Here is a 25,096-nt window from a genome sequence, read left to right on the forward strand (position 1 = left end):
ACTCCACTTGCTCACACTGTCCATTATTACCCCTCAAAGAATTTCAAATAATCTAATTATTCCTCCAATAAGACACAATGTACTTCAGGCACACATTACGTTTTATCTGAGCACGAATCTTTATTTTTATAGAAATACATATCTGTGAGGAAATAATCTAACCTGACACCCGAGCGAGTTCCAGAAATACAGTCAAAAACTGTGTTTTAGGCCTGTGTGTGTGTGTGTGTGTGTGTGTGTGTGTGTGTGTGTGTGTGTGTGTGTGTGTGTGTGTGTGTGTGTGTGTGTGTGTGTGTTTAGTACATCTTGTTACCCGCAGGGGCCGCTTTGGAGACGTCTCCCAGGGGGACACTTCCAGAGCCGCCCGCGCACAGTGCAGTCCGAGTCAGTAGGGGTCAGCAAATCCCTTTAAACTGAACCTAAAAAAAGCTCTCATACTTATTGAACCTGCAGTGTTGAAGTATTGTAGTTTTTACTCGTACAAGATGTTTAAAATGCAAATTCAACACAACCACCCACTCTCAAAAAAAGCTTTATCCTAGCTTTTTACTTTTATAACTGTCCATAGCAATAGCATTTAACCAGGCCCACTCTATTTCCCTTTGGAAATGTCATGTGACTGATCATACATAACGTGTTAACTGCAAGCCTAGCCTATATATAATGTTAAATATAAGTATAAGTAATAAGCAGTCCTATTCATCCATGCATTCAATCTAGAGGTTGCCTGCACATTGCGAATACGGTTAATAGGTTAAACGGAACGACACAACATCGCTATTTATGTCTACATTATAAAAACAACTATTTTTTTCTTGATTCGGTTGGGTGATACAAATGAGAACCGTTTTATGTATTTGGTACAAAGCCAGATGGAGGATTTTCTCCTCATTCTGAGCCAGTGATGTCGGCCATATTGGTCACAAGGGAAAACCATTCAATAGGAGGTGATGTGACGTTCAGGTGTCATCGAAAATAAGAAAATGTGCCGGCATGAACCTAAATGAACAAAACTACAGAGCAAGAAAAGTTATAGGTGAAGTGTTATTGCTTTTAATTGTTTTGGGAAAATATTTCCCTTCTCAAAACATCAATTAATCAATGTGTTTCTGTTCACTATGTGCTTTGTTACAAAGTATACATGTTAATAATTTAGGTGAGAACTAAAATGATCGGTCTATTGACAGGAAAACTATTTTAATCATTTTAAGTAAAGAAAAGAAATCATCATGAACTTCTTCTGTATATTTCATTTGGGATCATTTACTGCTTTTCTCTGTTTTTATAAGCTACTATTAAATTGAATATCTTTGTGTTTTGGTTGGTAACAAAACCAGTAATTGAGAAAAGTAGCATAAACTGAATTGCTGATTAGAATAATCTTAAATTATTATGGTGATTGGCCTAAGTGTTATTTCCACTAAATTAATTTATATTAATTGAGCAGGAGAATTCTGGAAGTACTGGAGTTTATTTAGGATGTTGGATAAGAAACCCTAGGACTTTAAATATGGTATGTTTTCAGACTTTCTTAATAATACTATTTGCTTTTTTTTTTGTGAAATACAAGAGAGCTTTGAACGTTCAAAAAAATATATATTTTAACAAAAAAGAAAAAGCCGGATGTACGACTCTAATCTGAGTACTTGAACGCAGCGTTATTCCTTCTTCGGCCTCGTCGGTTTCTCGGCACTAGTCGGGCTATTGTTGTGCGTCTTTCGGGGCAACCCTGACCCATCAGCGGGCGGTGATTTGTGGATATTATAACTGGTCTGCTTGGCTCTCACTCCGCCATATTAAGCAGCCTTTGTCAGCTGGCGGTGTGTCCTCGTGTTTTAAAGGAATATAAAGCAGCACGGCGGAGCACTTTGTGCGGGTGAAGTAGTTAATCGGTATGGGACAGACGGAAGACTGAGTTTCCACGTTAGGAACCGCGTCTTTCGGCCGTTTACACTCCTTTGGATTGTCGACGTGAAGAAAAAAAACCGTGGGAGTAAAGAAAAGAGATCACAGGACGCATGTAGCCGCAGTGAAACGCTGCAAAACGTCGCATTTTAAGGTAAGAAGTGCTCGTGAAGAAAAGTGGTATTTTGTCCTGGAAGTGAGCGAGCAGGGCCTCGCTGGTGCTGTGACACTTGGAGAAAGTTAAGAAAAGAGAGCAGGAGAGTTTCCTCGGTTTGTTGCATTGTTGTAAAAGTCAGTTTCATTGTCAATCCAGAACCAGGACTTGATTTAAAGGATTATTTACGTGTATCCTTCGATGAGGGTAGAACACAATGAGTAAAGACAATGCTAGATTGCTGCATTTAAAAGGTTTTAGTCATGAAATTAACACAATAATCAAATCAACTTCATATAAATTGTGTAGCTTCATTTCAAATGTGTTTGAGTTTTTGTTTCCCCCATAAAATGTAACTATCTACTCCTTTTCTTTCTGCCTCACCCAAATCTCTATCTCTTCTCTCACTATCAGCTGCTGCAGGCCTCAGCTGTTTAAAGGCCTTTATTGTAAGACATACTGTGTCACAACAAAAACCTTCCAAAATGACAACATTTCTGTAATCGAAGCCCCTTTTTCAGTGGTCACCAAATCTGTTCTTGCATGCTTTTATTGTGGTGGTGCAATTATACTTCCCAGATTAGCATTTTCCGTAAAATGCATGTGTGTAAGGAGGTATAAAGTACAGGAGTGCTGTTGTAACATTGTGTCCCGTGTGTTCATACAGTCACTGTCCCTGATTGTGGCTGCTTGTATACTCCCGTGCCACGGTAATCCTACTCCACGATAATCCCTCTGTTGGTACAGACCCAGTTGGCTGGACAGTCATGTCGCTCTCTCTCACTCACGTCGCTCTCTCTCACTCACACACACACACACACACACACACACACACACACACACACACACACACACACACACACACAGCTGGAAAGGAGAGGACTGTTGGCAGAGGAGTGAGGAGCGCTAACAGGTGGTGCTGGCCGGGGTTCAGGGACTTGAGTTTAACTGGAGGCTTTAAAGATCCTTGCATTCTCCTCAAGTGTCCTCATGGAACGAATGTGTCATTGCAGAATCGTTACAGTCTGCTGATTAAAAGCTTCCAGTCTGTAGTGAGATGGCGAAAAAGGTCAAAGTCATATTGCCCCGCGCTCTCCCGTTCCTCAGATTTCAGACATCGTCGGTCAACGATGTGGCCACAGAGAAACAAGAAGAGCTCTTCTGTTTTACTGCTTGAAGATGGCCCTCTCTCTCCCTCTCTCCCAGCGTCACTCTAGCCATTGACAGGCACAGCAGGTGGCCTCAATGGCATGAATGGATTCGGAAGGAAGTCCCCCCCCCCCCGGCCCTCTCCACTCACTGTGATTGGCAGAGATGGCAGGCTGCCCTGAAGATAAGGCCGAGCTGCGCCTCAGAGAGCGTGCCAGGGCAATTACCGAGTTATGCTTCAGTAGCGGTTCCGCGGCCCCTGGTACCTCCTGGTCTCTCTGTGATTGTGGCCAGTGTTTGCGGAGCGAGTCTGTCATCTTAGCTTTCAGGCTTAATGCACTCGATCGGTCTTTCATAGCACGAGCTATGAAAGTTCGGGTTGTGGACTTCACAGGCTGCCATTTGTGCAAAGGCATGTGAGAAAAACTCTGAGCAGTCGTGTTACAGTCTCCTGAGTACCTTTTGTTGTTGGGCTGAAATGATCAGTGTAAAACTACATCATAGTGATCAATGAATCCTTTAAGTCATTTGTTATGCCAAAATGACAACATTCACTTGTTTCTCCTTCCCAAATGTGGGACTTTGTTTTTGTTTGGTGGACGAAACAAGAACTATTGAAGATGTTACTTATGTCCTTCGCCATTTTCTTACATTTTACAGCCTAAATCAATATAGTTTCAGCCGTGCTTTTGACTATTTTCATGCGTGTCTCTAATAAGACTTGAGTATCATTTGAAAAGCGTTGATGCTGCTGCAGATACGATGGTAGTAGTACTCTAAGATATAATGTATATCTGGCCTTCCCTGTGCAGCTGTGATGTAGCGTGGCACATCTGGGTGTGGTCACAGTAAAACCGACCACACCTGACCAAACCCAGCTGTGATTTTTGAATGAGGTCAGAGGTTCAACAGACTTAGCGGACACTGAGACCAAAAATAGCCCTTTTGAAACGAGGGCACCGTGACGCACGTTTTTACAACTCTGGAAAAATGTCATGATGTCGACTACTTCATCTTCAGACTGAGAGGTACGCAGGTGGTGTGCTTCCAATTGGCTCCTTGCAGGATGTTGAAGGTAAAGCCAAGTTGTTGTTTTTTGTTTTTTATGCATGTTGTGTTGTTTTGCCGGACCCGCATTGCATTGGCACTCCCTCTCTGGAGGGTCATCCGTCAAAGTTGAACCCGGCAATGCAACTGAAGATGAAACGGTTGCTTCTGTGGTCACTTCCCAGAATTGTAAAGTCTCTGTGAGGATGACAAACCACTAGTGTCTGACACGCCTTTAAACACATTCATCTTTTGCTCCAACTGGACTTTCTGGATCACATTTCCTGTCTCATTGATACCAACACTCCCCAAAGAGGCCAGTGCAGCTATACAACCATAGAAGAACGTTGCCTATATGTAATATGTAATGGTCAAAAACTGACAAAGTTTTGATTCAAAACAAGAGCTATCTGATCAAAGTAAAGAAGGCCTTCACTGCCAGGGTCAGGTTAGTATTGAAGTTTCACATCTATTCCAATGCACTGAAGTCTTAACTATACATAAACAAAACCTGTAGTTTCTGAATATACACTTTTTTTTTTAGGAGTGTGCAGTTTTGTTCCAAGTGACTGCAAAGGTGACTCAAGGCAGTGGCGCAAAGGTTGGAAGGGCCTCTCCCAGTGCGCTCCGGAGTTGCATCGTTTCTGATGAGTCAGAATGGTTAACGAGAGTTCAGAGCTGTGTCACGCTCGGTGAATGAATTACGCAAACGTCACGGTCGTCCAAGATATCCCGTTTACACAGAGCTTTAATGGAAAGTCCAGGCTCCTCTCTGACCTCCATACAGCTGGTCAATCACACAGTGAAGAGGGTGTGAATGTCAGACTGTCCGTTTTGAAAGTTCACAGAATTGGTTGTACACAGCCCCCTAATCCAATGTTTGACTATCAGTTCTGAGTATACTTTCCTCTTTTTGGTGTCTTTGGGTAAAAATTCCGCAATAACCTTCGAGCTTATTGTAATTCAAATAGACTTCTGCACCTCCTCTACAAAAAATCTAGCCCGTGGACGAGAGACTTCAGCCAATCACGGGTGTTGGCTGTTCTACTAATACAGATGTGCGACCACATCTCTTTGGTTAAAAGTCTGATTTAATGGCGGGATACCCTGCAGGAAAAGTTGTTATTCAAGCCGTGGCAACATCTGCCTGCACTGCAGAGCAACACAACTTATCAAAGCGTACAATATCTGTGAAGCGTTATGGAGACGGAGGGAATGCAGTGCTGGTACTTCAGTCATCTGCTCCCGGCTACTGTTAGCAGACGTCTAAACAACTTTCAACTTTTTCTCTCCCGTCTCTGAAACGCTTTGCCAATGTTGTAGCTTTGTTGTTTGAAGTGAATGAGTTACTGTATGAAGGACGATGAAGCGCATCACGGTGTTCGTCTGGTGAGAGAGGAGAGCTGCAGGATCAGGGCTATGTTTTTTTTTTTATGCCTTTACCAGAAAACTGCCTCCTCTGGGGTACCCCTTGAATTCCTGTATATGTTAAAAAGTAATTATTCATTTTTTTGCCCTATGATGCCAACATGTTTTTGAGCCTGTCCCAGATTTGATGTCAACAGTTTGGCCTGGTTCCGTGTCGTGCTGGGATTGTTTTCTCCTGAATGTTGAAGCTTTTGCCGCTGCATGCAAGCAAGCAGCGGCAAAAGCTTCACCTCCTGCAGCTCTCCGGCCTCGTTGCATTCGGCCCTGTGGGAAGCAGCAGCCTGTGTCTCCTTAATCTGACACGGCATCACTGGCAGTCTGGCACACGGCCTCACATGTCTCACGTCCTTTGGAGGAGGTCTGGCTCCAGCGTTTGTTTCGAGCACATACCGCTGCCTTTTGTGTGCGCTTGGACAGTGTTGCCTGGAAGTAAAGTTATTCACAAATGTGTGGGAGTGTGCGAATAATTTTCCCTTCTATTTCACGTCGTACTCGATGCAGCTCGTTTAAGATTCCCACATCTGGTGTCTCTTGTGTGGTAGAGTAAATGTGAGCGTTTGAACTCATCTGGTACGTCTGAACTTATAAATATACAAAAAACCAAACTGTTTCTTACAATATATTTGAGCTCAAAGCTTAAATGAATGCTTAAAAAGCCATTTACATTTGTCCAATAAATCCATAACCCACATCTCTGTGTGAGCTCGAGGCGGTATTTACTGTGTTCCCTTTGACCCACCAAAAGAATGACACATTTCTTCCAGCTCATCTCATTGTGTGTGCGTGTATAGCAGCCTCATTTAGGGAAACCACCCGAGAGACCATACAATAATCTGCCTGTAATTAAATTTAATGGGCGCTTGATTTGAGCCGTCATTAGTTTTGGTAAATTTGTCACTCAAGAACGATCACTCTCTTCCCCACAGATATCCTCACTCTTTATTTCTCAGGTTTTCATGACCCGCTTTTCGCCTCCCAGGACTCGAATGTGTCATTTGAGGGCCGTTAAATCTGAATGAAATCCTCCTCAGAGGATAGACCAGGACTGTGGGGGGGGGGGGCACACATTCTGTAAAGTGGTTTGCATAAAGTTATCCACAAACACTACAATGGTTTTTATTAAGTCTGCTGCAATAATGAAATTGTCCCTTCAAAGGAGCTGTGGTTGTAAATGTGTTTCCCGTCTAAAGAGGCATCTGGTTGTGTTGGAAATTGAATTGTAACACTCTTGATTGACGTTTTGGGCTTTTTGGCTCCACCACCTAAGGACAGTGTCTGTGCCCTTCTTAGCATTCGTGCTGCTCAGTGTTAGCATGTGTATGGGATTGTATAGCTCAGGGGATTGTGAGTGTGCTGAGCTCTGTGGGGGAGCATCACGAGGTACTTTCTCTCCGTCCATAACAAAAGGTAGATGAGACGCACAAAAGAATGAATCCAAAGGCTTTCTCTGGAGAGGTGAACTTTTCTGTTCTTCTCGGAGCACAGTTCTTCATGGGTGGTTCAAAGGCTGGGTAATACATTTGTCATATAAAATAATGTTTTGTGTTAGTTCACATGTCTGTATTAACTGCAGGAAAGTTGAGTGTCTGTTATCTAAACTGTTAAAGTCAGTTGAACAACGGGAAGTGAAAATGTTATTGGTAGCCGGCTGAGCTCGACCAGAGAATATTCGGTTAAAACAGAACTGGCGATGAGGTTTTGTCCTCATTGTTCTCCGTGAAGTTAGCTGGAAGTGATGTAATGTAGATGACTCTCCAAATTTAGTGATTTTGCAATCTGGTATTGACCCAAATTTTGGATCGGGACAGCATCAAAAGGTTTAAATGTATTTCTGTGGCAGCAAGAAAAGTGATTTGTATTATTAAAAACAATATGTTCTCGTTTTTTTAAAATAAATCACATCATGACGGCCCTAGTTCAATTCTGGAAGTCATGTCTTGTATATCTTGGGCCAAAGAGGAGTGGATCCAAAGTAGAACTTGTGGGCGTTGAAGTACTTTGACACGCCAGATCATGCGCCGACCCTGTGGACTCGTTCAGGCTTGCTATCTACTCGTGGCCATTTTAAGAGTGAATCCTCTGGGTGCATAATGGTGTAAATGGGAAAAGGTTTGCAAATCGTTTTGGAAAGGTTTGTTTTTTTTAATACACTATTCAGCCTACTATACATGACAGCATTTGGGAACATTAATCATTAGAGTCTCCCAAACAGAAAGTCAAACGGCTGTGTACCAACAGTCGTCATGATCCTCAGTAGTGTGGTTTCATCCGGATTAGCCATCGGTCTGGAGTGTTTGTTTCAGGGACACGGCCGAGGGTTTGAATCATCGATACACTCTTTAAACCACACTGACACTCTCACACCTTGTTTTCTTTCAGCTCAGCCATTCCTTTGCTGCAGCATTAACTCCAGGGTCAGACGCTAAGTGTTTAGGACATTTGGAAACGTAGTGGTTGACATGTGCGACAGGATGAGGTCAAAAGGTGGCGGCCATGTTTATGTTGTCTTCTGCTCTGATGTTGGGGGGGCTTCTACTGTGACGTTTGTTTAGTGTGGTCTGCTGCTCAATGAACCTGGAGGTTCAGAGCACTTGACCTAGAAGGCAACTAATCGTCGGGTCTGTAAAATGTCTATAATAGTGGAAAATGGCATTACGATTTCCTGTAAGTGACTTCTTCAGATTTGTCTGACCAACATTTCAAAACCCTCAAAGTATTGAGTTTATCACATAAGACAAAGAAAAGCAGCAAACCCCAACAACTGAGCAGAAATTAGCTCTTGACTTTGAAAATATATAGTTTCTAAATCGTTGCCGATTCATTTTCTGACAATAGATCAAACGACTCATCATCTCAGCTCTACTTGAGAGAGTATTGCTTTTTTTTGTGAAGCTGTATCAGGAATCCCCTTGACAAAATCTAGGATGTCCAAATTTTCGAAACTACCTTGATGTTTCTTTGAAGGTAACAGAGTCGTCACTGTTCAGGCTCTTTCCTGATATGTTTTCTTGTACTAAAATAAGAAAGAACAATCTCAGCTGTACCTCATGTTCTCAGAAGCCAGAGAACTGCAAACGTTCATCAAACTATACATTGTTGTCATTTTACACCCACTACATTGCAATCTTTGTAAGACGGAGACACTCTGACTGCTGAAAAGAGCCGACGTGTTTCATGTTGCGTTGCGTTTTAAACAACACTAACAAACTGCCAGCACAAGTAATGCTGTCGTCACTGGCTGTTATTCTGTCCGCGGTAACAAGCCGGCGAAGAGAGTCTGGTTTCCGAAAGGGCCATCAATTAAAGTGGACTGCTTAGCTGGCCAATGTACACGAGTTATACTGACCTACTGATTGTATTTGTGCCAAATAATGTAATTTCATCTTCTTCTACTTCTCTTACATTTGTTTGTATCTGGCATGTAGACGCAGTGTGAGTTAAATGTAAGAATACTATTAGTGATTCACTGTGCAAACAACTACACAAAGAATAAAAAGCGTGTCAGCTATTGAACTGAATTCTTCATTTGCTTTTTAAACAATGACCGTTCCGCTGCCTCAGCATTGGCTTTCAGTCCGTACCGTTTGTTGGTGGGAGAAAGTCAATACTCCATCCATCTCAAATAAGTATATCCATACATTGACTGTTGACCCGAATGAGGTGTAGCGCTGACCTTCACAAGCTGCCGCCATTCTTTCAGTAGAGATTCAACGGGTTGTTTTCTTCATTGGGGGATTTAGTTCCAGTTTTATAGAACAAAGAACTGGCTGATCAATACATGATTTACAATTACTGATAGACGGAGAGCGCCCTGCTTTGGACATCTCACCTCTTGGAGGAAGTTTCTCTATTAGCCTGAGCAGCTAACGTTAACTCAAACAGCTAATGTCGGCAAAATCCAGAAACCGGTTTGAAAGCTATAACATAGTAGCTCACACATTGAGAGTGAAGTATAGCAAAAAGATCCGTAAATAATTTTTTTACTCCATATAATCAATCATCAATTAAAATTAAAAAATGTACGGTTTTGGTTCTCAAACCGTGTGGATAAAATCAAAGAAATTGAAATGCGCCAAACATAATCCAATATTTGTGTTCAACTCAAAATAATGAATAGAAAATAAAGCTAAAAACCAAAACATAGCATGTGATGAGAATTTATAATTAACAGAAATATGGACGCCTGCAGTTCTTCACAAGAACACACATTAACGTTAGTAGATGGTTTAAAGCCTCTTTTAAAGCAAAGCCACTGAGCTGTGAGAGCTGTACTCTGGGTTCTGCTTGTCTCTGCTTTGTTTCCCGTCTACGAGTGACAGCAGCACACACCTCTGCTACTGTTACACCAACATGTGACCTGTCACTGACGGGCATTCGAAACTATGTCGTACCATTTTTACAAATGCCAGGATATGAGTCACTGACAGTGGATCTGACTTGTTGGCGGAGGAATACAACCGTGAGGCGGTAATTCTAGTTTTCATGTCTTTCTGTTTGTGTGAAGTCATTTGGTCTTTTGGTTGATGTACAGCAAACACACACAGGGACTCGTATACGAGTGAACACTAACTCTTAACACCGAAGGGCTTTTTTGCCCCTCACAGATCCGTGTCAGTGACTGTGTGATCACAGGGCAGAGCTGAAATGGCCACAGGCTCTAACGGGATCTAGTTTCTAGCTCTGCTAGCTTGACGGGCTTTTGTTCGGACTTGTGAAGTCATCCGTTTTGCATGCAGTCTTTGTTTTCTGCATTGGAGAGTTATGCTAAGACCACCCAAAAACAGCCCCAGAATAGTATGTACAAAAGCATAATTATTTCTCTCCACGTTGTGACACAAGCTCAGCCTTCCATGGCAAAGCAGGAACTCATGACTTTAAGGTGCTGTCACTAATTTATACCTCGAGACACTGTGAGTTAGGATACCTGTCCAATTTGGGACAATTGCAGTGAGGCTGAACTGGGTCTGCTCCTCTCTGGGCCATAAAATCATACATATGTGGTGTCTAACAATCATTAGAAATGAAACAATAAACATGATTTGGCACATTTGAGATACTTACAAATACTTAAATACTTACAAATTCAATCGGCTGTCAATATAACGGTAATGAATAAGGATTTTAACAAAACGGAGAACTGAGGACAAACGGTAAAAAAGTTTGGTCTTGTGAAGTTCATTCCCCTTTAATGATCTTTAATGGATCTCGATTTACCGTCTCATGTAAAGATATCTGACTGCGTGTTGGTTCAGGAACATAAAGTAACAGGATTTCATGTGTTGTTACAAGATTTTGTAGGCTACCTAGTGACGGCTGTAATCAGTCTACATGTTGATCAATATGTTGAATCAATGGCAATCAGGACTAAATAAATCTGTGTATGTTGGTGGACACAGTGTGGGATGTCTATTCTTTTCAAGACACAGGTTTCAATAATTCTGTCCCTAGATTTAGCCACCTTTACAACCGGCGTCGTTTGCATTTGTATATTCAGATTGTACCTAAATTCACAAATATTGTGTTTTTCTGGCAAGTTTTTGGATTAATTCAAACATTGAATACAGTTAATACGCCATTCATAGTTTGTAGTTGGTGTCTTAAATGTGTATCTAACCACGTCCAGAGAGGTTTTACAAGTATCTTAGGTTTCATTTACAGTTTTGTACGAGTTCATCACAATCCATAACCAGGAGCTTGTGTTGCAAGAATCTAAGATGGCTTCGTCGATGTATAAATAAAGATTAAACTCAAATCTCCGTCTTTTCCTTCTCCTCCCTGCAGGCTTGACGATGGGTTGCGTCAGAAGCAAAGAGGACAAGGACCCGGCGCTAAAGTACCGCCCCGACAACTCGAACGCCACGTCGATCAACGCCCACCTGGGCCACTACGGGCCTGACCCCACACTGATGGGTCACTCACCCGCTATGAAGACGCACAACAACAGCTACAACAGTCACGCCGCCTCCCTCACGCCCTTTGGCGGGGCGTCTTCAATCATGACGCCGTTCGGCGGAGCGTCCTCCTCCTTCACCTCGGTGGCTGTGAGCAGCCCCTTCCCCGGCGCCATCCCAGGTCAGTTTGTGGAGAGGACTTAAGGATTCAGTGGGAGACGAATGGGACCAGGAACAAAGGAAACCTGCATATGTGATTTAAATTTAAAAAAAGGCTTTGAAAGTTTCTCAGCTTGAATTAAATGTCCTTAATTATTCAAATAAATTCAAATAACTTTGGGTCCCCAAGCCCAAGAAACAGGCGTAAAAGCTGTTTTTAATAGAAGACAAAATGAAAGTAAACTAATTTGCAATCCTCTAAACATTTTCCTCTAAGTTTTCATTATATGTAAATCAGTGTACAACTTTAGAATAAACTCTGCTGAACATTTGTTATGCGCGGGACGTTATGAGCAGCAGATGTTATGCAAATTAGACATTTGAGACGAGTCAGCCAACGAGAAACCCCAAATAGGTCTCTTATATGGGAAGCAGTGCAGCGGGCGTGGCGTTTACAGAGCCAAAGAAAACAATTACATGCAGTGGATTAAAATCAAGCACACATTTTCATTTACAACAATGATCAGAAGGAGTTTTTTTATTATGGATTTGTTGGTAAATTAAATGACTCTTGGTGGCATGAAACATTATCTTGTGCGATTGCAGGTGCTTAATGCAGCATAGATTGGATGGGTAAATTATGCAGTAAATGTACACTACAAAAAATAATGTTTCCTCCCAAAGCACACACACACACACACACACACACACACACACACACACACACACACACACACACACACACACACACACACACACACACATCCCTCAGTCCCTGTCTCACTCTCTCAAGGAGGATAATCTGGCCTGAAGGGCTGCTGTAGATCTAATTCCTAAACATTTCAGAGTCCTGTTGTTTCTCTGCACTCTGTCACTTCAGACTACAAACAAATCTACTCTTTCCATTATATATGAGAGATTAGTCAGTGTGGTTCACTGACTTGAAGGGATGCCACAGAGTTTGGCAAATGTGAAAGGAATATCCTTTTTTTTCCCCTCTTGTGTTCTTTGAATATATTAAAGTTAAGAGAGATGGTTGTATTTTTAGTCCAGGCTCTGAGTTGCAGGATGTGGGACATTGAAGTAAAAAATAGTTAGTTATTGTTCATCAGTTTGTTTGCTTAGCTCAAGTAGGAAATATTATAAAAGTAAGTAAGAAAGGAAGCTAATTAAAATGTTGTCTTTATTTGACGGTCAAATGTCTTTGGCTGTGCTTTAATTTGTAGTGCAACATTTCAAGATCAAACGAGACTGGATTAAAGGAACCGGGACCGTTTTTTTGAGCCTCTGTGGGATTAACTATCGTACATGTGCACACCTCCAACACTCAGTTTCTTGTTGCTTTCAGGTGGTGTCACATTTTTCGTGGCGCTGTACGACTACGAAGCGAGGACGTCAGATGATCTGTCGTTCAAAAAAGGGGACCGCTTCCAGATTATCAACAACACGTGAGTGCATTTTACACACGGACGGACCCCTGGTGTGTGTGTGTGTGTGTGTGTGTGTGTGTGTGTGTGTGTGTGTGTGTGTGTGTGTGTGTGTGTGTGTGTGTGTGTGTGTGTGTGTGTGTGTGTGTGTGTGTGTTTGTTTAATCCCTCATTGTATTCAGGTCTGATATCGGGGCAGAAATCTGTCTGGGTTAATGGGTTCCTCTAATGGGCCATCTGTTAAAGTCGCCATCGCTTTTCTCCCGCCGTAGATCATTCCTCTAGTTTAGGGTTACATTGTAAAACACACCTCTCTACCCTCATTTATTAGAATACAAGCAATGCGCATAATAAAATAGATGAATGTAGTATCAACATTTACAGAATTTGTATTCAAAGACTCCAACGATGCATTGATAATATGCCTGAAGTTCAAACTCACAGGGTTATTATGGAATGAGTTTTTATTTTCAATGCTCATTTTCTAATCGTTATTTGTGGGAACTTTACCCCTAATATACAATATAATAAGTATATTGTGCACTTTATTTGTTGAACAGAATTAAAGTTAATTACAATAAGTTATAATGAAAAGGGAAATTGGTCTTTGCTCCTACGACTTACTGCAGCAGCAGCATCGTCTTGCTCCCAGGTGGGAAAATGGGCAGAGCTCCAAATACTCCACAAATCACGTCTTCAGCCGCTGTCCGTGAGCAATGATGAAAATACCATCTGCTTTCAGAGAAGAGGTGGGAGGAGGACACATTTGCTCAGGTTTTACGAAAATGCCAGCATACAGATTTTCCCTACACCTCAGTTCCTCCTTGAATTCAAGCTTCTGCTGTTAAAAATACCAGAAACTGTGCCCAGATGTGCTGATCTTATGAATGCAGTATTTAGTTTCTATAGCCTTCTATATGGTTTAAGTTTTGTTCTCTTCGCCTAGTGTTTCAGAAAGTGTGGATATCACAATACATTAAGCACATTTAAAAGTCAGCCATTTTATTTTTACACTGTGCCATCTTAAGGCATTTACCAACATTTTTATTTCAATTAACTCACAATTACCTCATCATTTGTTAGAAAGTAACGGTAACACTTTCTATGGCGCCAGTGTCCATAATGCATTATAAACATACATATGTGTTATAATCTGTTTATAACACTGTATATTTATATGTATAGTCACTCATAAATATCCAGAATGCTTTATAACAATAATCCTAACCCATTTATAATGACTTACACGGTGAAGTATCCTAAAACCCTAAAACTCTTTGTCACTCATTGACAATTTTGACTTGATGATTTTTTTTTACTTTACTTAAGTTAAAGCAAACAATGACCACTTGGAGTAACTTATAATCACATTACAATGCATCATAACAGTGATTATGATGCATTGTAAAATGTCAGTAAGTGACCAGCAATTATGAAGTATATGATACTTGACCATATAAGTAATTATAAAATACTTTATAATGTGTTACAACTGTAATAAAGCATAATGAATATTTCTTAATGCATATATATATATATATATATATATATATATATATATATATATATATATATATATATATATATATATATATATATATAATCAAGGGCCATATTTTGATGCTTTTGTTCTTTTACTGAGGTAGGATTTGTGATGCAGGACTTGTACTTGTAATTGAGTGTTTTAACATGGTGATATTGGTAGTTTTTCCTTGAAGGATCTGAATATCTCCGCCTCCACAGCTTGACGTGGTTTAAAAACCCACAATGTGATGACGTGGTTGAATGACGCGTGTTGTGACCTTGTTCCTTTTCTCTCTTACCTGCAGTCTTATGAGTAGGTGTATTCTTCAACCAATGCTTTTGTGAGTTTCTGATTTCTAATTTTCTTCTCTGTTCAGGGAAGGCGACTGGTGGGAGGCTCGCTCCATCAACACCGGACACAAAGGTTACATCCCCAGTAACTACGTGGCTCCAGCCGACTCCATCCAGGCTGAAGAGTGAGAGCTCATTACCTTTTTCTAACTCTCTATCTCCGTCATCTTCCAACGTTGTTTCACTTTTATCCTTCACATTCCTCTCGCGTTAATCACTCGGCTCGGTTAGTTCTCCTCTGATTGAGAGGACCTGATGCGGCTGGGTGGCCACACATTGCGACTAATCCATCATGCACCAACACGCAGAGAGTGTAAACAATGGATCTCTGTATTGCTTGTTGTTCATCCGGTGTGACAGAAACTGTAAGACACTGCTTTTAGGCAGTTTTGGCCTGGTTTCTCATTGGCTGACTCATTAAAAGAAAAAAAAAACCTGTGTATACCAGCCAACTGCCTTTAGTCTAAAAGAGTGAATGCAAGTGATCAACAGAGTTCAGGATTTTTGATTCCCTCCTAATTTAGTCTGGGGGAAATGTGTCTCTCTTTGTGCAGATGGTACTTTGGTAAAATGGGCCGCAAAGACGCTGAGCGGCTCTTATTGCTTCCAGGGAACCAGCGGGGCACTTTCTTGGCAAGAGAGAGTGAGACGACCAAAGGTAAGAGGATTTCATTCTTGAAAGCAAGACTGAAAGTATAATGCTGAAGTTTGCATGTATTAGGCAAGTGAGGAAAGCTTCCCTTATTTATGCTTGTGCAAGCTTTTATTACAGCTGTATGTTAAATTGTATGGACAAAGATCATATTTTTAGTTGTTTTTTTATGTAAGTTAGAAGTAGAATGTGTTTTATATTCACCTGCTCCTAAGAAGCACAATCTAACTTACACTCCGTGGCTCTTAAAGGTGCCTACTCTCTGTCTATCCGGGACTGGGATGAGGTGAAGGGAGACAACGTCAAACACTACAAGATCCGAAAGCTGGACAACGGTGGTTATTACATCACCACTCGGGCCCAATTTGAGGTGCTGCAGAAGCTGGTGAAACACTACACAGGTATGCAGCCCGTCACTTAGCATTGAGACAAATTATTGTTTACAACTGGACAGCTGTTCTTTTTTCTTTCTAGACTCATGGAGTCTGTTTTCTGGACAAATAATGTCTATTGTAGTCATTTATACATTTAGTGGTTTTTTTGCAATACAAGTATTTAAGCCAATGAGTAGAAAATGCATAATTCAGCTGCAGATCAGCGGGGCTATGTATTGAATATGTTTTTCTGAGGCCGTTCACTGACAGTCTCAGCTCAGCAATCACCACAATGTCCCAAAAAAGCAAAACCATGTGAGACTTAAGGCAAAAGAGGCATGAATACAAAATGTCTTAAGCCTGCTGTAATCTCCTGAATGTTGACGGTGAGGCAGCTGTGACTTGAACAAAATGCAGACTGTCACAAGAAAGCATCTGGATGATTTTACAAGGACTTTACAAGAACACATTTAAACTCCCAGAAGCAGAACACAGGATTTTAGGTTTTGTGTTGTTGCCCCTGCCCCGCACGCTTCCATACAATTCATGTGATACACTAACTGCAGTGCTCTTTATAACTCAGACTCCTTTGTATTGCTCTAAGTGTAGCCCTTTGACTCCAGTCAACAATAACTGAGAAGTCATACCCGTTCAGTGGTTTAAATATCACAGGATGGTTTCTCATTGTGTCTCCATTTTCTGTGCCCAGAATACCAATGCTACACTTTTACGAGATAGTTAGTGCTGCTGCTGTCGGCTGCATTAAGCGCTCAACAACCTCTTGATCTTTTTGCTTTCTTACTGAAATTGAAATTAAATTGAGTTCAACATAGTTCATGTCATTATGGTGAAATTACCATAAGATTTGATTATTTCTGGAACGAAGCATTTTAAAAAAAGTAAAAGGATTAATCTGTGAGGAGTGACTGAGGAGGTAACGGGCCAAGATTTGTGTCAGCTTCATTGTGGTTTGATTGTAGTTTGTTGGTGTTGATGTAATGTGAATACATTTTTATAATTGTTGTTGGGCAACCACCGAATGAGAGCTAGTGTTAGCTTAGCACAAACCATGAATACTACTTAATACTTGATAAAAGGCTACAGTTTAAATGAATGAAAATAATTTACCCCAAATCTTAAGTTCCGCACTAATTACCTCCAGGTAATGATGAAGTCATAGAGCTCCAGGTATCCAGCAGAAATCACCACAGTGAGAAGAAAAAGCTAATGACGTTAGGCGGGTTAAATTTGTTTTCCAATCAATGGCGCTCCTGCAAAAACAGGCTGATCGCTAACAAGCTACAACTCAAAGATCCTTCTGTTTTCTGTTTTTGTCCCTCCTGTGTGTCTTCACTCGTCTGTTCCTGTCCAGAACATGCGGATGGTCTGTGCTACAAGCTGACGGCCGTGTGCCCCACGGTGAAGCCTCAGACTCAGGGACTAGCTAAGGATGCCTGGGAAATCCCGCGAGAGTCACTTCGACTTGAAGTCAAACTTGGCCAGGGCTGCTTTGGAGAAGTCTGGATGGGTAAGAGACCGCGACGTTCACTGTACTAAAGCACACACGGTATGCGTTTCAAACACGCGAGCATATTGTCTTGTGAAGTGGTTTGTGAGTGACGAATGAGGCCACTAAACCCACTCCGAATGTTCTATCAATCGTCTTTATTTTTGTAGTTCACGTTTTTTTCTTCACTTTTTCAATACATACAAACAAAATGGCACACAGAACCAGTTTCATTCTTTCCTCTTTCCATCCCGTTCCCTACCTGATGAGACATCTGATTGGCTACAGATAAATTCCCTGTTGAAAAAAATGCAGTGAAGTTCACACGTGACAAGCACTTTGTAAATGCAGGTTTGTATATAAATGCAACAACAATTTGTGAATCTCATTTTTTGTTTTTCATTTCACTTATATATAATAACTATTTTTGTGCAAAGAGGCATTTATATATAGATCATAAAATACTTTTCTGAGTGCATTCATCAATATTGAAACTGATCTGACCCCATGCATCATGAATAAGTAAAGAATACAAACAACTGCATGTACATATACTCACACGGCCATTAGGGCTTACATGCAGAGACAAAGCATCCGCTGTACATTATTCATAACTGATGTAAATTTAATGTAAAACAAAAGCTGTAGATGTAAACCGAGTTAGTTTTTAGAATGATTCTTTCTAGCTTAAAGTTATCTCACTGGCCCACATGCTGATGTTGCTGTATGTTCTCACACACACACACACACACACACACACACACACACACACACACACACACACACACACACATACATGCACACACACACACACACACACACACACACACACGCACACAGACGCACACAGCTCAGTAATCACAGGTCACCTCCTACGCTTCAGTTCTCCAGCCTGCATGTGAGACGGGGAGCCTTTCAGTGAACACGGCTCTCTTCTTTCATCATTCCGTCTTTCATTACTCCCGGCCTGCAGCAAGCCTCGACCTGCAAGCCTCCGCTGTGCAATCCCAGGAATCCCTCTCCGTCTCTCCCTGCTCCGTTCGTTCTTGATGGTTTTTCTACTCTGCTACAACTTCTTACTGAAAATCCCGTCCTGGCTCACGTGTTTGTTCAACATTACGTTTCTTTTAAAATGTGTTACGTTTGCTTGTGCTAGTTAACCTCCATCGTGTTCTCACCACCTCATATTGTTATTACTACTATCAGATAATATCGCTGCTCTACTTTGTCCTCCAGCTTGTGTGTGTGTTGTTTGTTCAGCGTGACTCATTCATGAAGGTCAGCCTTATGACGGAAACAGTAGATCTCATGCCTCAGCTCATTGTAAGCAAGCAGGGCGTGAGTAAGTGGCTCTCGACCAGGAAGTGCCTGATTATTTTAGCTGTCGTGTTCTTTCTCTCCAGAGCTGCTCTTCACACATGGAAACGCTGCCAGAGATCACTGGCGTGATTTTTAGGATTGACTTTTCAATCACTTAAAAGGGGTCAAAAAGTCTTTAATGTACCTTCAGGGTTTTAGTAGTACAGTGCGTGTCACTTAATAAATTGGAAAAGCATTAGGTTAATTATACTTTGCAGGATGCACAAATGCAACATTTGTTTGTGTTTGTTTCAAACACAAGGGATCATTTTGTTTTCCTGATGTGTGTTTTTTTTTTTATTCAGGCACATGGAATGGCACTACCAAGGTAGCTATCAAGACCCTGAAGCCAGGCACCATGTCTCCTGAGGCCTTCCTGCAGGAGGCTCAGATCATGAAGAAACTGCGACACGACAAACTGGTGCCTCTCTACGCCGTGGTGTCGGAGGAGCCCATCTACATCGTAACTGAATTCATGGGCAAAGGTAAGGAGAGGTCAAACTCGCCAACCAGAAGAGAAGAATAAGCACGAGTCATAACAGACACACTTGAAGAGATGTATGTGAACAAGTTGACAGGTTTATGAAAACAATGATGGAAACTGAAACATGTTACAAGTGCTTCATAGCTCTAGCTCTATGGACTGGAGCTGTTCGTAGAGTGACATTTGCGTACGTTACACATACAAAAGACTCGGTGATGCTTTCTGCGCGGACATGACGAGTGATTGTTACTTCACTTGTTGGAGCCTCACTGTGCAGTAATACATCTGAAATGTCCTGGAAGAAAGATTTAATTGTAAAAAATGCATCTTTAAATGTAACCACATGATCAACTGTCCTCCTTAATCATCAATGTTCTTAATAACAGGATCATTCTGTAGTTGGAGGCATTAATGTACGAAGAATCTCTAACCTTAATAATTATTTAATTGATTGTAACTCTGATTATGAGTCTGTTTATAAGTAAAGTCAAAGACGAACATAAAACTGAACTTACTGAAGAAGACCTTTGCCGTTGTGTTGCCTTCGAGTGTTTTTGGTTATTTGAGCATTTTCTGATGCTGAACTCTTGTCTCAACTGATCCTTTATTTATTTCTGTGTTGTGTTTGTGCAACACGGATGTATTGATTCCACTCCTCTGAACTCTTGACAGGTAGTTTACTGGACTTCCTGAAGGAGGGAGATGGTAAATATCTGAAGCTGCCCCAGCTGGTGGACATGGCTGCACAGGTAGGCTCAAAACACAGCGTCTGAATACAAACACAAGCACAGAAACTCCCTTTGCCCCTGACCTGCCCAGCTGCTGTTTTTATATCTGTGTGAGAGAAGGATTCACGTGGATCAGCAACAAACAAAGAGAGCTCCATGTTGGCAACTTCCCAGCCAGAGTGTGAATATTCAGACCCTGTGAAGAACGGTTTGCTCTTCTTCTGCCTGTCATATTTATTTAATATCCCACCGGACATCTCGACCCTCCTCATGTAGATGCCTCCCCTCGTTCTCCAACGCTTAACTGCCACTGTAGCACTTAAACACAGCTCATCAGGGGCCACTTAAGCGCGCTGGTTCAGTCACCTACCCTCATCTGCTCTTAATTCGCCTCTCCACACTCCCAGGCTCCCTCTTCTCCTCACTTGGCAGAGTGGAAAATGCTTGAGAATTAGACAGAGGCGAGTTAAAACCTTGAGACGCCTCTGAGGGAGTTGACAGCCAGCGTGAGGAGATAGTTGTGTTAAAGATTTGTTGTAGCTCCAAATATTCTCTTTTTGTAACATTATTGCTGCCTGCATTAATATCTGGATCTCAAACAATGAAGTGTATATTTCCTGTCCTCGACTGTTTGCTTTTGTTGCGTCCTGATGCTATTTTCTCTCTGCCAACCCCCCCCCCGTCTGTCCGGTCCAATCCTGTCTCAGATCGCAGACGGCATGGCCTTCATCGAGAGGATGAACTACATCCACAGGGACCTGAGAGCTGCCAACATCCTGGTGGCTGATAACTTGGTCTGCAAGATCGCCGACTTTGGCCTGGCTCGACTCATCGAGGACAACGAGTACACCGCCAGACAAGGTGTGTGTGTGTGTGTGTGTGTGTGTGTGTGTGTGTGTGTGTGTGTGTGTGTGTGTGTGTGTGTGTGTGTGTGTGTGTGTGTGTGTGTTTCTCTATTTCAAAGACTAAACTATTAAGTGATAAGTTGCAGATCAATCAATGATGAAAATAATGCCATGTTGCAACCCTAAACATATTGGTTATTCCTCCTGCCTGACTTTGTTTTACTTCTTTTTTTCAGGTGCTAAATTTCCCATCAAGTGGACGGCCCCTGAAGCTGCTCTGTACGGCCGCTTCACTATCAAATCAGACGGCTGGTCGTTTGGTATACTACTGACTGAACTGGTGACCAAGGGCCGAGTACCATACCCAGGTAACATTAAGACAGCACAGATGTGTGCTCATCAGAAGTGTGTCTTCATTTGTTCCTTTTCAGTTTAAATGGGAAGCTGCCTTTTCCTGAGGTTTTCGAAACTTTCTGGTTTTAAAGTTCCGCATTAACTTGAACACGTGGCTCATATTTTTCTTCATGGAAAAAAGGAAAAATTCATTCAGTTTTGTCTCAGCATAATTCTAACATACTGCCCATCATCATCATCATCATCATCATCATCTTCATCTGAAGCTTTTAATAGTCTTGTTCTCACACTTCCAGATGAGAATACATATATACTATATATAGCTATGATATGAGTCAACACAGATGTCACTGCATGGGAAAGAACCTCTTACTCTCTCTCACACGACGCTGTCTGCCACCTCGTTTCTGTCCCCTGCTGGTTGAGAGCAGTACTGCATCGTGTCGGCTGATGACGGCGTTTGCCTGGCACTGATTACAGAGCGTGCCATATGGCAGACTTAACCACCATCTCTTGTAGAGGGCCATCTGGCTCCCGGGGCTCTTTTTTTTTGGTTTCAGTGCAAACCTTTCGGTCTAATTATTCACCCCAGAGCCTTTTTTCCCCTTCTTAAAATTGTAGTATGACTCACTGGTAATTTGTGGCTCTTGTCCTGCTGTGCTGCAGTCTTTTTGGGGAGCTTTATTTCTAATCTCTTTTAAAAACGTAGAAGCAGTGTGATGCAGGTATACCAAGACCACGTGCCGAGCATGGGAGCACATCATCTTTACTTCTATTTCAGTCTGTGTGTATGTGTGCATAGATATGACCGGCATGTTATTAGAGCTGAGGGTTTCGGATCCAAGACATAAATCACACTAACACCTCAGCATCCGACATACCACCGCCACCATATCCTGGTCTCAGCAGTTGCTCTGGGTCTTTCCTCTCCCAAACTGTGTGTGATAATCTGATCCCCACTCTCCCACAGAGAGATGGAGATGGGGGGGGCGGTTGTGACCATACCACTGACTCTGTGTCATAACCTCTTTTAGCTGCAGTCGAGCTCCCCATGGAGCTGTTTCAGCGCCGTGTCACAGGGTTCAGGACCGCTGTCTTCCTGTCTTGGGAATGAATCCACGACTCTTGTGCTCTAGGAGGGAAGGAGGAGGGCAGAAGATGAAGCAGCACTGTTTTTGCCAAATCTTATGTGATCTCTAGCTTATTTTACACTGGGACAGCTGACATTTCTAATTACATTTTATTTCTACAAACTACTAACGATGTTTGTGCCCTGTAAGTGTTATTGCGTGTCATTTTTTTCCTTTAACACAGTGGTTTGCGGGGAATTTTCACCTACTGTCAGCAGCATGATGCCATCATTTGCTGCAGGCTTCACACTGGGCTGCCTCCTAATCAGAACTTGCACCATTTTTTTTTTACCAGAAAACTTTTTATTTGGTTTTCTCAGGGACTAGGCAACTCACACCAAAGAAGTCATGTCGTTGCCTCACTATTTTTCATCCGTTAGTTACCTGCAACTACGGTCCTTTTAAAATAAGATACTTTTGTTTTAAAGAGTGACAAAATAAGAGCTACAAAACAGACTATACATGTATTGCAAATAAAATGACTTGCATTATAGGGAACGTCTGTGGCTCAACTCAATTCCTATCGACATGTGGAGGTATATTTGAGCAGGACAGTGAAACCTATAGATGAATGACTCAAATTGTGTGTTATTTTGGATTAAAATGCAATCCACCTGCAGTCCTTTTCAAACCATATTTCTCTGTGTTTCTTCCAGGTATGGTGAATCGAGAGGTACTTGAGCAGGTAGAACGAGGTTACCGCATGCCCTGCCCCCAGGGGTGCCCCGAGTCCCTTCATGAGATGATGAGGCACTGCTGGAAGAAGGAGCCAGACGAAAGACCGACCTTCGAATACATCCAGTCGTTTTTGGAAGACTACTTCACAGCCACGGAACCACTGTACCAGCCAGGAGACAACCTCTAGTCTGAGGGATTTGGGGTGGGGGGGGGCGGGCGACCTCTGACATCATACGGAGGAACATCAGTGGAGAACAAAGCTTGGGGACAACAGAGAACTTCAACATGGGGAAAGGCCTTGATGAGGCTTCAGAGAAAGAGGTTTTATTGCTACAAACTAGTCCACGACCACACTGGTATGTCTGCTAGAGCGGGAAGAAAATGTCTTCTGAAGTAGAGGGTTGTCCCCTTTGTACCCTGGGGACAAATATGTGGGGAGTGTCCAACTGTGCAGATTGGTGCTGGTGTGTTAAACTCTGGGAACCCTGCTAATCAGAATAATTCATATGAACTGGCCACAACACTGTGATGAAAAACAGAGGGATTGTCTTCTAATTTAAAATCAACGGCTTCTTACTGATTTTTTTTTTTTACTTTTTAGATGATACATTTCCCCTTTCTCCTCCAATTCCCCCCTTTTTATTTTATTTTACACACAGTTCTTTGATATTGGAGTCAAGATCTTTTGTACGTGCGAGTTTGGTTTGATTATGTAGGTTGATACGTTATGTTTTTGAAGTGACCAACGACTGGGGTTGAATTGTCAAGTATGCGCCGCTGCGTCTGTAAAGCTTTGATGGAGAAGGTGTGAGGTGAAGTAAATGGCTACTTTATGGATGGACGAATGTAGTGAGAGATCGATGCAGATGTACATAAAGTATGAGCAGAAAGATGTATTTGTAGCACGTGTGATCAGGTGGATGAATGAGAACATGAGAAGACCGTGTTAAACACCCAACAGATTATATTTAATACGGTCACTTGAATGGTAAATCACGTCAATTTTATATACTTTTTTTTTTTTTTTTTTTTTTTAAACAGGGACTTGAAATCATACAGAGGTATTTTGATAATATACACGTGCGGAAACATTTTTCCTGTTTAACATTTCATAAATGTTTTGACATTTCAGCTGTGAAAAAGAAATTAGCATCTTGTCTTTTTGTTCGGTGCACATTTGTGATTGCTGTAACATATTTTTCCTTCTGTCGCACACATCTCCACAGTTTAACTTAGCAGAGCCTGGTGGATGGTCTAGAAATCTGTTAGATCTATTAAATTCACATCATTGTGTAAATCATAGACACAGCTGTTTTTGTTTTTCTGTTCTCAGTAAAATCCCACCAAACTATGACTTAATGCACCGTCAATGTTTATTCCAAAGCAAACAACAAAATGTTTTAATTTGTAAATGCAACTATGCAAAATCAACCAGCGATCTTTTATAGAACGAAAAGTGTGAAGTGGTATTTGCCTGTGTCGAGTTCCCCTTTATGGTTTTCTTACCTCGATTCCCAGTTGTAGAGCTGAGGGAAGTAGAACCAGACAAAACAAACACGTTGCACACACTGTGGTCACGTCAGGGATTTAGAGCTTTTCTAGGTGTTGAGAATATACGAGTCCAATAACAAGTTCTTAGAGGTACTTTCACTGTCTGTCCAGCAGTATGAGATGAGATGAGACATCCGAGGAGATGTAAAGGCATCTTTTTATTGTCATTCAATAAGTGAGCTTAAAGATTGGACAAAGATGTGAACTTTTTCTTTTTTTTTTGTCTTTTTTTTTCTGTGCGTCACTCACAAGAACCTAATATGTGATTGTTCCTAAAGATGGGACTTGAGCTAGTGGGGAGATAATGAAATAACTGAGAATGGTAACTAATATGATTTTGTACAGAAAAAAATAAAAGTTTTACTTAAAGGTTTTTTTTCTTGAGCTCTTCTTGAGAAG

The 25,096-nt window shown here is 41.6% G+C and overlaps 1 protein-coding gene across 1 annotated transcript; it reads left to right on the top strand.

The window, feature by feature from the left end:
* Positions 1-1,687: 1,687 nt before the first annotated feature.
* On the top strand, positions 1,688-25,070 carry yes1 (YES proto-oncogene 1, Src family tyrosine kinase). Its single transcript, XM_068737679.1, has 12 exons — positions 1,688-2,059; positions 11,465-11,755; positions 13,082-13,181; positions 15,062-15,160; positions 15,590-15,693; positions 15,939-16,088; positions 17,434-17,589; positions 19,233-19,412; positions 20,084-20,160; positions 20,847-21,000; positions 21,221-21,352; positions 23,125-25,070. Exons 2-12 carry the CDS (start codon positions 11,473-11,475, stop codon positions 23,331-23,333), a joined length of 1,644 nt encoding a protein of 547 aa, XP_068593780.1. The 5' UTR covers positions 1,688-2,059; positions 11,465-11,472; the 3' UTR covers positions 23,334-25,070.
* The last annotated feature ends 26 nt before the right edge of the window (positions 25,071-25,096 follow it).

The sequence above is a fragment of the Cebidichthys violaceus genome, unplaced genomic scaffold, assembly GCF_023349555.1.
Source record: "Cebidichthys violaceus isolate CVI_PGR_0920_01 unplaced genomic scaffold, fCebVio1.0.p SCAF_8, whole genome shotgun sequence".
Taxonomy (NCBI): domain Eukaryota; kingdom Metazoa; phylum Chordata; class Actinopteri; order Perciformes; family Stichaeidae; genus Cebidichthys; species Cebidichthys violaceus.

Bases quoted from the DNA above. Each gene is read 5' to 3' on its own strand.
- yes1 (XM_068737679.1), top strand. From the start codon at position 11,473: ATGGGTTGCGTCAGAAGCAAAGAGGACAAGGACCCGGCGCTAAAGTAC. The intron at 17,590-19,232 runs GTAAGAGACCGC...TTTTTTATTCAG, and splicing joins CTTTGGAGAAGTCTGGATGG to GCACATGGAATGGCACTACC. The intron at 20,161-20,846 runs GTAGGCTCAAAA...ATCCTGTCTCAG, and splicing joins TGGTGGACATGGCTGCACAG to ATCGCAGACGGCATGGCCTT.